We start from the raw sequence: 16555 nt of genomic DNA on the forward strand, positions 1-16555 counted from the left end.
TAATGCCTTAAAATTTTTGTTCAGTCTCCATATCTGATCGTCAACTTGGATTTCGTTTTAGTTTACATATATCTATTTATTGTACCACCTCATGGGGCAATGGTTAGTACTTGGGACTTTGACGCCAAAGGGTGGGTTCGATTTCCAGTTCCCAACAGGGGCGTACACTCCCTTGGGGCAAGCGGGGCGACGCCCCGGGGCCCCCGACCGACCTCAGGGCCCCCACTGGAGACAATGCAGAGAAGGAAACTGTTAGCATAAATTGAGTTACGAAGTAAATTGAAATGTATTTGAATCACTTCGGATACAAGGGAGACAAATTATGTCGTTCAGTGTAATGTATAATGCATTGGTAGCCACACAATATACATATGTATATTGATCTGATAAAAAATTATAATTTTATCTAAGGGCCCCAAAAAATATTACTTGAAAAATCTTTGCAAACATTAAGGGCCCCAAAAAAGCAAAAAACAACTTCAAGTCAGAGCCCAGCAGGGGCCCCAAATGCTTTTACTTCAGGACTTGAAAAAAAAATTAAATAAAAAAAAATTTTTTTTTAATTAAATTACATTTGTTGATGGATTACTAAATATGACTTTATAAGGCCCCAAAAAGTATGACTTCGGGGATCCAAAAATATTATATGAAAAATAATTTTTCAGGAACCCTTTAGTTGAGAGGCAATCAAATATTAATTTGGGGGCCATAAAATCTTTTAGATACTAAGGAGAACAAAAATATTCATCAAATTTTCTGATGACATCACAAATATTATTTGAGGATCCTCAAAAGCTATTACTTCAGTGGTTCAAAACAACCAAATGGAAAATTAAATATCAATTTAGGGGCCTCTAAGCACTTAATTTTGAGGCGCCAAAAACAATTTCTCAGGGGCCCCAAAAGAAATAAACTATGTTTGATGATGGAAAATCAAATGTGAACACATTACTTCAGAACAGAGGCCCCAAGAACTATCAATTCTAAGCTTCAAAAATTTTTATTTTAGGGGCCGCTAAATATTTAATTTTGGGGGCCCCTAGAACAAGTTTTTACTACTTTTATGATAGAAATTTTAAGTAAGTATAGCAAAGTGCGTTACGAACATATTAATACATTAAAATAAACCTTAAAAATAAATAAGCCATACAAAAAAAATGTATGGCGTATACGTACTTTTTTTGTATCTAAGGGGCCCCCAAATATCAAAGGGGCCCCAAAATTAAGTCTTGTCCCGGGGCCCCCACAACTCAACGTACGCCACTGGTTCCCAACATCTAAAATCGACAACTTGGATTTCGTTTTAGTTTACAAACATCCTATAATTACCGAATTAAGACTCTGAACTACCATGGAACTATTTCATTTTCTAAAACGAAATAAACCCAAATTGAGAATTTGGTCTTATTTCGTTTTAAAAACGAAATAATGCCAATTTTTTGGAATTTGGCTTTTATTGATGCTTCAGTAGGTTTTTAAATTTTTAAAAACAACACCTTACATTTGACATTTTATTTAAGACAACCAAACTCAATTTTAAGGAATACATAAGTGCAAATTTTCAAACATGTAAACCCTACTGTAAATCTACTTTAAAAAAGAGGTCGGATCTAAAAACAAAAATTGAAACGGGAGTCTACTCTTTGATATTTTCAAACGAATTAAGGCATACTTTATCGTTTAACAGGTCGTCTAACTTTAAAAGCAGCAAAACGCTTGTTTATTTTTTTAAAGTATGCTTTTATTTGTTGATGTTTGTCAATAAAAAGCATTAAAAGTAAAGAAAATTGGTTTTAGAAGTGAAAAATATTCTTTTAAATAAATTCTTCTCATATTTGAACACCACATGATTGAACAAAATATTCAATTCAATTAAAATTATGCTTCAGATCAACTTCACATAATTCATCCAATATGCGATTGGTCATTTGAAGCTAAGGCCAGTGTTTTCTTTTTCAAGTACCTAATAATTTTAATTTTGTTTTAGTACCTAATACAAAAAATAAAAATCACTTGAACTTTCTTTTGAATTTTTTTGCAAATTGTTTATTTTGTTTGTTTTTTTTTTTTATAAAGGTTTGTTTGACTTCGTTATCTGTCAATTTTAGACGTGTTCAAATAAAAATTTGCCTATGTTACGTTACGTATCCACTCTAGTTAGAAGAGTTGTTTGAAGTGTTTGAAAATCAGAAAAAGTTAGACGAGCATTTAGAACTAAACGAGTGCTCTTACTAGAGTAGGCTTTAGAGCTTAAACGAGCGCTGACTGACTGCGCTTTAATAATTAAAACTAGCTCATGTAAATATATTTCGGTCCATTTTTCAAATGAAAAAAAAACTTAAATCGATTGTACATATTAAGTATTCCGAAATCTTAAGCTATATGTTTATGTAGGTAAGGTACATAAAGTTCGACTGACAAAACAAATGTTTGGCCCCTCACTTCATGCTTAAATCATTTTAAATTAAATTAAATCCTCTAGCTTCAATGTTCAAACTTTTGTTCGCAAGACCATAAAGCAAAACATTTTGTTAAGTTATAAAATAAAAAAAAATGTAGATACGAGATTACAATATAAAATTCATTGTATCCAACTTGGCCATTAAATTCTTCTTTTGAGCACAAAAATGCTTATGAAAACGTGCACCTCCAAAAGAATATATAAAAATCCACAAAAAAATACCGACCCCCGCATCACACGAAGGTCCTTTCAAGCAACAACCTGCGCGCATGCAAAGACATATTTATGTCCGTTTTGCACATAATTTTGTTCCGTCCTGTGTGCGTGGGTGTATAGCAGGTATATGTACCTCGCACAAAGAATGCTTCCAAAGAGATAACACCTTACTGAAAAGGGCATACCCACCATCATATTATACAAGTGCACCACATACTCTGTTCTTCGTTGTCCTTCTGTCGCCGGATGGCCATTTAAATTAATAGCCAAAATTAATATATGGGCTTCATAAATTATTCCTAATTGCAATTTAGTTTGTCACAGGCATAACACATTCCCGAAGAAGAAGTAGCAAATGCAAAGGCTCGAGAAGGGTGGGCTCGAATAATTCTCCCAACTCCCCAAACCAAAAGTCCATTTTATCACATGTCGCGTCACTATGTATATCTACGTCCGTCCGGTTCGTGCGTCGTAAACAATTACTATCTATATAAACCTACTCTGTGGCCAGAAAATGTAAACGCGCCAAAATAAACTTCAGCAGCCAGATGCAAATTTTATCGATCGATTAATTACAATTTATTTACACAAAAATTACCCATAAAAGTGTCAAGATGAATTGATTCTGAGTCGATTCACGCCTCCGGGATTTCATGTTTCCTCAATAGAGAGCAAGAGAAAGAGACTCGATATTTTGTGTTGCACATACATAGGTACAGTATAGTGTAGAAAATTCACTCATATATCAGTTATTGTGCTTGTTTGATTGTGTGCAGCGATTAATACCATGTGATCGAGCTGTGTGATAAGTTATTTTTGTTGCTGTTGTTGTTTTAGATGTTAATGTTGTTGGCGTGTTGCAGGAGCTGTGGAAACATAGCTCAAGAAAATGAGTGCAAACAACCTGCAGCATTAATGCGGTAGATACATAATCAGGGGTGAGCAATCTTTGATTGAAGCGGCTTATGGCTGGTAGAGATTCAAAAGTTAATTATTTCTTAATTCACATAGAGCGAGAGGCTTGTTTTTTTTTTCTTTAACGAAAGCAATAAAATGAGGGACACTTGTTGAAGAAATAGATTCCAATACGCTCTCAAACCGTTTGTCTGAGATCGAATTAAATAGACACCATTTTGTTACATAGTCGCTTTTTGGGGAGAATTATTATTAATTATTAATTATACGTAAAAATTTTTTACTAAAAACGAAATTTTATGAAAGTTTTTGTTTTTCGATTGCGTGTTAAAAAAACACGTTTTTTATAATTAGTTATTTAATCGTTATTATTCAGTTTTTAAAGATTTTTTTGTTTTCGAGATAAATAAATACTATGGTATTTTTAATGCAGTAAGAATATGAGATGGTAAAGAATTAAGCTACGCATTTCTATTGTGTTCATATCGTGAAATTGTTTTGTGTATAAAATTAAAATAAATCCACTAGAAACTGTGTTTTACTGATCAGGAATAGTGATTTAGGTTACAAAAATAATTTAAGCCATGTTTTGGACACAAAACCAACCACTCGCAACGAATTTGAAGCAAAAAACTGTTAACTTAAGTGTATGTCAGACTTATGTTCATAATACTTAAAATCAAGTCCCTAACTCAAAGAGTAAAAAAGTTACCAAAACCTTTTTTTTCTTAGAAAAGGTTTCAAAACTGCAGACTAATATTCTTTCCTAACCTCTAAACCTCTTGACTAATTTTTCTACAACAAAACCACCAATATCTTTAAGTTTACATTCCTACTCCTGTAATTTTTCTTGTCTCTAAAGTTTTAACAACTCAATGAAATTTGATCCCGTAAATGCAAACGAAATGAGGTTTGCCACCGCTGGTTAGTTTTTTACACAATCATTCTGCAACATTGCCCCCAGTGCGTTCAATCACACTTAATTGAACCTGGCATCGTACACAAAATTCATTGCGCAATGTGCACTCTGGCCACCTTAACCACACCACACATAGTCCAGACCACAGAGATCGACACCAATTTCTATAAACCATAAGAAATTGGTATACGAGTACACTCTGTGAGTCTCAGTAGTATTATAGAGTATAGACCACAACCCGTGCCATATCCTTTGAAGCAAAACATTTCTTTGAGTAGCTGAGCTCGCTGCATATACTTATAGGTCCATGAACAGTAGGAAAATTTATTAAAATGAATTTTATGAGACTGTTATTAGGCCCGAAAGCCGGAAAGTCTATATGTACTCCAACCACTTCGCGGTCGTGTTGGTCGTTACTGCACACACAATCGCTCTGGATTAATCAAATTAAGTGGCAAATACAAATTTTTGATTTCGGGGGAGATTTCGTTCGTCCGGTCAATTTTGCCAATTGGAAGATCGATCGATCGATGGAAGGACTCTTGCAGCGATATTGCAGGTTCCGCATGTTCCGAGCTCTTGTTGGTTTATCCACACTCGTAGTTTTGTTACAACTTATGCTTATAGATATTTGATTTAGTGTCTTGACACGTCGACCAATGGAAATTGATAAATTAGTGTTTATATGAACTGTCGCATGATAACCGTTAATTTATTATCCTTTATCTCGGACACATTGCCTCAAACGATCGTAATTAAGTAATTGAGCGAGAGCCTAGAAGGTGGTGGTGGCATATTTTTGGAAAAAGATCGGTTCATGGACTAACAACACAAACAGAACCAGATTTTCTGCAAGTATACTACTCGAAGTGGTCCATATATTAATGGAGCGATCATATTTCGTAAGACGAGGTGATCAATTTGCCTCGACATCATTTATCTGCGTGAGTAATTTGTTCGACAATGATTGAGAGAGATAAATTCATATTAACGGGTTGTTGAGGCACTTAAATTTTTGGACACTCGCGACTCGATTTAATTCGGGCTGGTGGCAGCAGCCGGCACGGCAGTTCGACACACAGGCACCCAGGGTGAAATAAATTACATAGTTGGCATGACATTGGGTGACAGTTTGACGTATTTTGCGTTTATAGTTGTTTTTAGTTTTCAACATTTCCTCGAATGTGTTTTGTGTGCGTTTGAGTGTTGCATAAGAAAATGTTCACACTTTCCAAATTATTTATATTTATTTGAGGATAAGTTAAAGATGGGAATTTAGTTTAGATGTAATGGATCTTGTTAAAAGAAATTCAATTTACTTACGTTACGTACATTGGCTAAAATGATCATATATCATGTTTCTTAGTGTCACTGCAATTTACTTGCAAAGCTATAGAGCGATGTTAAACCATGCACGCGATTCATAGATTTGAAAATATGAGAACACAATTAACATTTGCGTATTTTATCATTCGTGTAAAAAATCACATTGTACGTACATATGTTACCTATAATAATGCTATATTTTTTTAAACCTGTCTGGTTCCATTGCCCAAAGTTAGCCCAGGAGAGCCCAACTTTTTGCTCTGTATTCCATTATTCTTTCAAAAGATAATTTTTTTCATATCAGAAACCGACAAAAATTGTGATTTTTTTCCTGTGAAAAAATCGTTAGCTTATAACCGTGGGCCAAGGTTAGCCCAGGATAGCCCAACTTTTATTTTTGCTATCCTACACTTAGTTTAAAAATTATAGAAACATAAGGTTTTTATTCACTACATAGAAAAAAAAATAGTACTCATACACCACAGTGACCTTTTTAATTTATAATTAAGAAAAAGTTAATCCACTGATAGATGTGGGCATTGCGCCTCAAATGTTATTTATTTTACTTATAATTCTTACTTGATTGAATGTAGTCCATATAACATTCCTGTTAAGATGCCTAAGTTGATTTGTTTCATTTCACCTTAAAAACTACAACATACAAAAGGTAATTGCAAGAAATTATATCAGTTTTTTTCGTTAGTTACAAAATTATGACAAAAAAAAAATACCAACCTCTTAAAAGTAAAAATTTGTTTTTTTCCAGAGTAAAAAATGCTTGTATTTGACTTCTATACAAGAATTCATTTATAATTTTGACCGCATAATTAATCGTATTATCCTTCTGTCAAATATATTCTAAGCGATTTCTCTTAGGAAAAAAGTGTCATGATTATTTTCTAGGGACTTCAAAAAACTTTTAACGCTCGTTTTGATGACTGCCAGCGCTAAAGAGTTATGTATATTATAGATAACCGATATTTTCTACATTTCACCTTTCATAAAACTTGTCTTAGATAAAAGTCATAAAATTCATGGGGACTTTTCGCAAACCATTTTGAACGATGAATCAAAGATCTGTACCTTTTTTTTTGTCCGGTGCGAATTTGGTCCAGGTTTGCACTTTTTTAGGCTATTTTGACTGGACTGCCATGAAAATTTAGATTGCCTATCGCACATTTTGGACTCTTCACATCGTGTTTGATTGGAAAAAGTGCACGTCCATAAACTTTCCCACATAAATATACACAGTTTTTTTTGGGTGTTCTATTGGTCAATATATCCTAGTCCTTTTTTGATAACTAATTCAAACAAACTCTACCCCATTCGTTTAAGTCTTTTTCTGCTTCTTGATACTTTTACTAAATTGAGTTCATCTCGGCTTAAAATACAAAATTTAATATTCATAAAAATAATCAACTCTTCCAAAATGATTCTCAGGTGCTCTGTTTACCCATTTTCAAGTTTCTCGAAACCATCACTTAAACTCTTCACCTCTAAGAAAATTTATATCCTCCTGGGCGCAGGTGTTCTTTTCCCGCTAAGACGCAGAAATCATAATAAGAGTATCTGTTTTGAAGATATAACTTAGACAAGACTATTTTGTTGTCATTTGGTATACTTTCCAAAGTCAAAGTCTGGTTAAACGCATTTCATATTCATTACTCTTAAAATCTACCAGCAAGAAATTTCTCCCAACAAAAAAAGAAAAAAAAGCAACAAAATTATCAGAAGCGGCCTCCGTTTAATGTCTTTTTATAGAAACAACTCGTCGTAAATTTCCCTCGAGGAGCATAAACTATGAAAACAAAAAGTTTTTTCTTCAAGTTGTTGTTTCTGTTATACTGTTGAACTTTCGACTGGCAAATGGAAAAAGTTTTCCTTACCCCAAAAAAATGGAATGAGATTTCAATTTACTTTAAGTTAATTTTTGAACCTTTTCTCTAGTGCACTACACAAATATCATACTTTAGAACCTTTGTTGTGAAAGAAATTCCCCAAAGGTTACGTTTGGGGATTTGAGACTTGGAGGTTGAATGTCTATTTGCATAAAAATATGTTTGCTTTTGTAAACAAAATCACAAATAAATGGGTAATTTCCTTATATTTTTTTTTTTTTTGAGTTTGTGGTTCTGATTTCGTGACATATTCATACGTTTGTTGAAATATTGCGTTGAAAGCTTGATATTGAGTAACTAAATGAAAGGTGTTCGCTTATTTGAGAAATAAATGCGCTTAGTCAGGACAAGCCATCAGAAATGATCTCATTTTTAATACTTTCATTTTTGCAGAAAATGCGTTCTAAGAATTAATTTGACCACTTCCCACATCTTTATTCTTGCGAAATCATTGGAATCCATGATAAAACTTTCAATAACTAATAAATTAGTGATATTTGAATCTTAAATGACAACTTACTCATCTAGAATTGCCCACATAGTTTTGACTTTCCATTAAAGAAAAAAATAAATAAACCTATCGGATTTAAAATTACTGTGGGTTGTAGTGACGAACCGATGACAAATATCTCAAGAATTACTATAAGACTGTGTATACCTACATTTAGGCGTGAAAAAGATATTCATCATTGAAGTCGAGATGTTTGGCGTCGAAATATCAATAAAACTGTCGGTTGTAATATCTCATCAACTGTTTGTGTAAATAAGAAACAAAGATATTAAAATCTGTGTTTATGTGATTTGTTTATTGGGAGAGCAAATAGAATTTCGCAGATGTGAGTTTAAATGTTAATTTCCTTTGTTGTGTTTTCATACCTATACTTAGTAGAGAAATTCGAAGAATTTCATAAAAAAAAAATCTTAATAAGGGGTTTTATTTTCTTTTTTGAAATGTGTATAAATGTGAGAAAATCTTTAATGCTGTTACAATTAATATTGTTTTTAATTGTATTAAAACATTAAAAGTTTGAGTACGAAGTAAAACTAATGTTTTCGTACTAAAATAATTGATTTATTTTAACACACACAAGATCAAAAATGTAATAAAATGTACCTACACAGGGGCACCCTAATGTAGATATTTGAGATGAACCTAGTTAATTTACTCAAAATGGACATTTATTTTGTTGAAACTAATGTGTCTCATTGCTTTTTCTATCAAAAAATAACAAATCAGAATTGTATCCATTTATTTAGTTTTCACAAAAAAAACATTAAAACTGTTATTTTTTGATAACAGTTACATATGTATTTACTTTGTTACTATTCCAAATAGATATAACTCATAACAAAAACTCAAAAAATAGAAGGAGCTAAATGATAATCGTAGTTTTTTTAATTGGTACACCATGGTGTATACTTACTCTTTTTCCTTTCCTCTTTCTTTTTTTCCAATGCTGTCCCCCAGAAAACTTTGAAATACCTATGGCTTTCGAATTGATCTTTCATCAAGTGATAATTCTTTCATTCGCAGTCCACATCTTTTTTGAACGTAGAACTCGTGTTTTTGCATGTTGACCAGAAAAATATGATGAATAAATGTGCAGCGAGCAAGGATATAAAAATGTGTTTTGGGCCCCATTTTCTATGTGGACATATTTACCTTTCATTGGAATATTTTGAATGTTTTGGATAGTGATCAATATTTCTGTAATATTACAATATTTCTGTAAATATACAAATTGGAGCTGTGAAAACAGCTGGCAATTGTTGATTGCTTGGCAAATGATGATTCGAGAGCCCATTATTGTTATTGTGAATAACCATAATTGGAATTGGTGATTTCTGTTTGTTGTTAATTTCTAATTCAACAGCCGATTGTGGTTGTTGTTGTTGTTAATAGTTAAAGTGCCCATTTGAGTATTTTGACATTTTGCGCCATACAAATTTGACAAAATTTGATATTAATTCAGTTTCCTCCTATTTCACTTATTGAGCTACTGTTGAAAATGCTTACTGAGTATTGCGAGTGCCCCAGATCTTAAATTATTATATCTCCTGGTTAAGCTCTCGTGTCTTTCTGTCGAAATTTGATTATTGAAGTTCTCTCGCATTAACTCCTTGAAAAAGTTTCTTGAAGACAAAATATCAAACTCGTAAAGTATCAAGAAAAAAAACACAAGTTTTGTGGAAGTGGCATTATTAGTGTTTCAATAAATTACAAGTAATCAGTTCTTAGAATTCTTCTAAGTTTGAAGGAAACTGCTTTTTTTCGAATAAAAAGTCTCAGGATTAAAAAAATATTTTGTAACTTAATTAAAAATAAAAGCAAGCCGTATTGAACACTATAAGCCTCCAATAAAACGTTAAACGTTACATAACATAAGAAAAACATTTTTTTTAATCTATTAATCATCCTTAAGTGGTTTGGAGATATTTTAAATATATCAAAATGTGTCTTCCCGAACGTTCCATTTATTATTCTTTGAGCAAGTCTCAAAAGAGTTATCCCTTTTTCTACTTTAAACTATTTGTTTACCAAAATAAAATGTTACTTAGAATACAAACAAACATTTTTATTCTTTATTTTTTATTATTTTAGCTCCACCAACCGAACAGCATCAGCAGCCCACAATGAACGAGACGCTTTCTGGTAAGTCAGACATCCTTTAATATCCCTTACTAAATTATTCACAACACAGACAAACTTAAAAACGTGCATAAGAACATCCTTTTTTTTCAATTTAACTTTCCCACTCCGAACTTGTGTCACATAGGCTACCGGCAGCGTCATTCTTGTAGCCCCCAAAAAGAAAAAAAGTGTCCAAGTATATTACAATTTAATTTTTCACTTCCATTCAATGGCTTTCGTAGATAAAAATCAAGAATTTCCTGTCATTCATTCTAAGCTGTAATCCCACACTTGGTTGATAGTAAATTTACTAAGGTATTGGTCGTGAAGAAAGGATTCAATGAATTAGAACAGGTCGACGACAAAAGGTGTCTGATGTGCACCAGCACTGCTACCTACCACTGTCACCCCAACAACGATTGAACTAAATCAATTTGTACCTAGAACACGGCCTAAATTGATTTTACGGTATAGCACGAAAGAGTGCGACTCCATTGTCCTGGACTAGTTCTTTTATCTCCTTAAAGGATAAGAAAATCCACCTCGTGCTTTGGCAATTTGTTTTTTTTTTCCGGTTCACAAAGTTCGCCTTTTCTTTTCCCATTCATTCCACCCTTCTTTTTTTTTACGGATACTTGTGGATTGTATCTCGACGTAAATTATGGGTTTTCGATAATCCTTTTCATCCTTGCGGACTTCTTGTGGTTGAGGGACACACTCTTACCTGTTGGTTATTGGTTTTGTTGTAAACATGGTTTTTATGTGACTCTCTTGTGGCTCAATAAAAAAATATCGGCCGAGCATGTTTTAGTCGTTAAATTTTATTTTCTAACCTAAAGTTCAAAATTTGTTTCGCTTTAACCATAAAGAACAAAACTCTTATGCGAAAGGATACAACTTAAACACAATTCTTATAAGTGAGCTTCTTTACTTTTAACTTTTATGAGTTGGTGGTTCAAGTGAATAAATTTTATCACTCCACGCGAATTTGTGGATGGTGATGGTGCCAACAACGACACAGCCGAAGACCGCGTCGACGTTAACATCAAAATTTTGAGTCATAAATTATATCCTTTATGTGGCAAAGGACACGGGTTTTGTTGGAAAGTATGATGGAAATTCATAATAATAAGAAGCGAAAGTGCGAAAAAAAAAGAAACCGGAAGAGTAAAATTGCGTGGAAAAAAGCAAAGAAGTAGCAAGCAGCTTTTATTTCTTTCTTTTTTTAAGTTTTTTTTTCTGTCAGGACTTTTTTAGAGTAGTGGCAAAAATATGAATGTGTATAATGTTTGTGTTGTTAATGGTGACGATGATGTTGTTAGACTGTGAGGGGCCAACTCTGAAGTATATAGTAGGTACATTATTATGTAACTTTGATAAAGTTTGGCAAAGCACTTGGGCTTGTAATTTATGTTGGTGTTTATATTGTTGCGTCGAGAAAGACAAACTCATGAAGTGAAATTGAAAGATTTGAAGAACCGACTCATGGCAGTCTAAGATTTTTGGTTTGAAAATGATTTATTTTCCGAAAAATTTTAAAGTCGGTCTTACACGCTTGGTACATTTTTTTTTTAAGAAAATATGATTTTGTTTGCTTATTTATATGGTCTTAAATGTTGAAATAATCTTTAAATAAAATAAAAGTGGCGGCAAGGCTGCCGGTTTTGTTTTGACCACCTATTATAAAAAGCAGATTTTTGCATGTTCTTTTTGCTAAGATGACTTTCGTCTTAAATTTAGCTGGATTCTACTTAATCTAAGATATACATTTTCTTACTATCTTACTATCTTCTTCATCTTGGCAAAAACTTTGCAGAAATCCACTTAATTTTAGGTGATCTTTTTCTCTGTGAACATACTGACAAACAATAAGGTGCGGTCAACCTGTTTCCAAATATACATACAATTGCAACCAAAGTCCGACATAGAATTTTTTAAAGTCGATTCAGTAGATCTTTTCAGTTGGGCCAAAAGCTGACCTGAACCATTTCACAGACAGAAAATAATTATACAGGGTGCCCCAAAAGGGTTGGGGTCGAAATTCTGTATGTTGCAAAATTCTGTATTCAAAATACTGTATGCCAAAATACTGTATGTCAAATTTCTGTATGTGCAAAATGCTGTACGAACAAAATTCTGAAAGTCAAAATTCTGTATAGCATAATTCTGGTTGGTCAAAATACTGTATTTCAAAATTCTGTACATCAAAATTCTGTATATCAATATTCTGTAAATTGCGCGCGCACTTTTTTACATTATCAAAACGATATTTTTTACAGCATTTTTACAGAATTTTGAAATACAGATATATTTAAAAGAGGGTTTACTATGAATTTCTAAGAGATCAACTTAATAAAGAGGCAAGCTTCTAATGCTGATTAATCTAGGTACTTTATTAGGAGCTACGGAAAAAAGAGAGAGAAAACAAAACTACACTTATTTAAAAAAACAATCTGAATTACCACGTTGCATACCTAAAACGGATTGAAAAAAAAATTAAATTTATATTGATTTTGACATTTTTTTTGTAAAATATATTTTGTATGTTTAAGAAAAGTTTGATTTGTGTTCCTAGAATTGATTTACTTTTTTACTTTAATAATTATGTTTGTATAAAATTACAACTTTACTGTCAATAATTATATTTAAAGCTACTGTTTCGTGTTTTTCTTTATCAAAGGAAATTTCCTTAAAAATACTGTATGAAAATACAGTATTTTGCCGTACAGAATTTTGCAAGTCAGTATTTTGTTCATACAGTATTTTGACGTACAGAATTTTGTATTTACAGTATAATGACGTACAGAATTATGGTCTTACAGTATTTTGACCCTACAGAATTTTGACAAGCAGAATTATGACCCACTCCCGTCCCAAAAGTAATGGATCAAACGAAATATGCTGAACTTAAGGGCTCTCAGAATTTGGTAACTTGTTCATCCCAAATCATTAGGGTTTTCGATTTAATGCAATTCTTGTGAAATTTCGAAAAATCCGTACTTTGCAACAGTATTTTTCTTGCTGCACCCATTATTGATTATTGATTTTTATTTTTTTAAATTCTTTTACAAAAACATTGCCAAATAACTACGAACAATTAATTAATCAAAATATTTTTTATTCCTTACGCCATTTCGCTGTTAATTAACAAGAAAACAGGGGTTTTCAGAACAAAAACAACCAAAAATAAACACATTTTCTCGAACTGTTATTTATTTTTCTTTGAACAAAAGCCTCTATATTTGTTTGTATTTTTGCTCTGAAAAACCTTGAAACTGTTAGTTAATTTGCAGCGAAATGGCGTATGGAATACAAAATATTTTGATTAATTATAACTGTTCCTAATTATTTGGCAATGTTTTTGTAAAAGAATTTTAAAAAACAAAAATTAATAATGGGCGCAGGAAGCAAAATACTGTAGCAAAGTACGGATTTTTCGAAATTTCACAAGAATTGAATTAAATCAAAAAACGTAAGGATTTGAGATGAACAAGTTACCAAATTCTGAAAGCCCTTAAGTCCCCCAATCAGCATATTTCGTTTGATCCATTACTTTTGGGACACCCTGTATAAGAGAAATGGTTTAATTTTCTTGAAAAAAGATATACAATTCTTTTCTAGACAATAACAGTATTTGTTTCACGCTCTTATATCTCCCACAGAGATTTTCGTCGAATTAACCCATTCGACATTTCTTCCGGCTTTGGATTGTTCCATGTCCGAAGTCAACTGAATGTAAATTTCGTTGCATTTGTTTTTCTTCCCAGAAGTTTTAAGGGTTGTCTTTTTTTCGAGATTTTGTTGCAGCAATGGTGTTTCCCATATGCTTTGGATTCGAGCTGTCAGGTTTGTAATTGACAGTATCAGCTTTAAACGCAGATCCTTTCTCGATTTTTTGGTTGGTTAATTTTCGCTCGAGTTTTAAGATTCGGTCTTCATCTTGGGTACCGCCATTTAACTCTCAGTTTCTGAATAGAATACCTTGCAACAATTTCCGGTCTTCGAAAAGATATTCAGTTTGTCCACCAGTCAAGCATGGAAGACTCTTTTTCGAGCAATCTGTACCTATTGACAGTTATTATAGTAAAAACAGTTATTTACTCCACAAGAACTTTAAGCTCAACACATTATTTTTTTTAGAACTTATTTCAGAGTACTGGAATAATGTTTCAGCTTTCTAATATAACTTCTTTAATTTCATTAAAACATTATTGTTAGCTCCTCTACAACTTCATAATATTGTAATTTAAGCTAAAACTTCTTTACTTCAAATATAAAACCTATATCAGATCTGATTTGTTTACAAAACATAACCATAAAACAATTCCAAACTTAGTAATTTCTTAACCAATATCCTAACACCTCACACCAATGTAAAATTCTATTAAAGTAAGGTTCCAAATATCTCACCCTTTTCCCCTGTTCCATTACTACCCAATATCCTTTTCCCCAAAAAAATATACTCACATACAGAACTTCTGTTCCCCAAATAAATATCAAAATAGAAACACAACCCATTCCCATATATCTGTCTCTTAGATACTCCATGTAAGACAATATCTTTTCCTCCTCAACTGAATCCAATATCCTAAGTGTCTGTACCCTATTTTTTAGAGAAACAGTTTTTAGTAAATGAAATTTTGAATTTTCCTGTCACGTACTAGCCATGTCCAATCTTAACAATAAATATAAACCCATACTCTATATTTTGTTCTCCTTTTATAAATTTAACATATTTAACACGAATCCGGTTTGTTTCAACAGACTCTGGATGCCATCTGCACCTGAATCCCAGGTAAATTTTGATGTTTCACGCGAACGAAATAAGAAAAATCAATTTTCACTCTTGGAAAAACTGAGAACTTTCCCATTCCACATGGACACGTTTTGGGATATTTTAAATTCGTCGTATCTTATAGCATAGCAACCCTTAGCGGCAGCGGCAATGAATCCCCTCTCATGAATTATTCAAAAATATCCTTCTATCTGCAATAATTCTTTCTTGTTCCTTCTCTTTTTTTTTTTTGCATAAATTTAAGGACGATTACCTAAATCATTTAGCTACCAAAATGGGGAATATTTTGTATGTTTTTTCATTTTTGTTTGAGGTTTGGAAGAGTATTTTATCCACAAATGAATCATTCGACGGCTAAAGTTTAATCCTTACCACAAGAATATGCGCCTAGTGCGTGTTTCCCACCAAAAATACATACTTTGAAATACTTGTTCTTGTAAAACAGCACAAAATTCCGCATTCTCTATAGGAAAACGCACATCCCTAAAGGTCTTGTGTGGTGCACAGTTTAGCAAGCTAAAATAAGGATAATGTAAAATGCGTCCTTTAAAGTTTCAAATAGGATGCGGTTTCGTGGTTGTAGAAGAAATTCCATTTGGGTGAATTTTATAGAGCTCTTTGGTAGCTAAAGTGGCTTGGTAGATTTCTAGGAGGATGTAGTACTATACTCTGGGTAGTGGTGAAAAGGATATTTAATCATTCTCGGAAAGAATTTAACTGTTTCTGTGTCGAAAAAGTTAGAAGAAGATTAAAACAAACTTTGGTGAATAAATGTATCTTTACTACACAGATAGTGTGGATACTCTGGTAGAAAACTCAAGTGTGAAATGTTTGTTAACTAACGTAAATTTTCCAAATAATGTGAGCAAGTTACATTTTTACTATTCATCTTTGGGACTATGTATTTGGCTTTTTGGGACCAATTACAGATTTTACTGTTTCTTCAAAAAAAACACCCTTTTACCTAATTTTTTTTATAAAAACTCTTTATTCTTGCTTTCTATCCCAAATTCAACGTTTTCACCAAATTTCATTAGGGTGATCCATCAGTTTTGTTTTCACTCAAAAAAACACCCTTTTAACCATGAAATTTTTATAGACACTTAAAATTCTTGTTTCTTATCTCAAAAGTAACATAGTTCCTGAATTTCAATAGGCTACCACTTATATTACTCTAGTAATACACATTTTATCAAATATACTCATATTTTCTCTGAACCTAAAAAAACACCCTTTCACATGAAAAAAATTTATTGATTTCTTTTATTCGTAATCTCCATGAAAAAGAGAACATATTTATTGATCGTGAGTTTACCTTTTATACCATTGATTTTATTGGACTTATCTCGAATTTTCCCTATTTTCCCAAAAAAAAAAACACCCTTTAACCTAA

The 16555-nt window shown here is 32.4% G+C and overlaps 1 protein-coding gene across 3 annotated transcripts in view; it reads left to right on the top strand.

The window, feature by feature from the left end:
- LOC129918052 (uncharacterized) overlaps positions 1–16555 on the top strand; it is a 196267-nt gene that overhangs the window by 136344 nt on the left and 43368 nt on the right. For 2 of the 3 annotated variants that reach the window (XM_055998379.1, XM_055998381.1), the window contains exon 5: positions 10338–10388. In XM_055998379.1, coding sequence (XP_055854354.1) covers positions 10338–10388 — 51 coding nt within the window. Of the gene's footprint in view, positions 1–10337; positions 10389–15131; positions 15919–16555 lie in introns of those variants that run through there. The other variant, XM_055998380.1, reaches the window with a different exon arrangement.

Source organism: Episyrphus balteatus, chromosome 4, assembly GCF_945859705.1.
Source record: "Episyrphus balteatus chromosome 4, idEpiBalt1.1, whole genome shotgun sequence".
Classification (NCBI taxonomy): Eukaryota; Metazoa; Arthropoda; class Insecta; order Diptera; family Syrphidae; genus Episyrphus; species Episyrphus balteatus.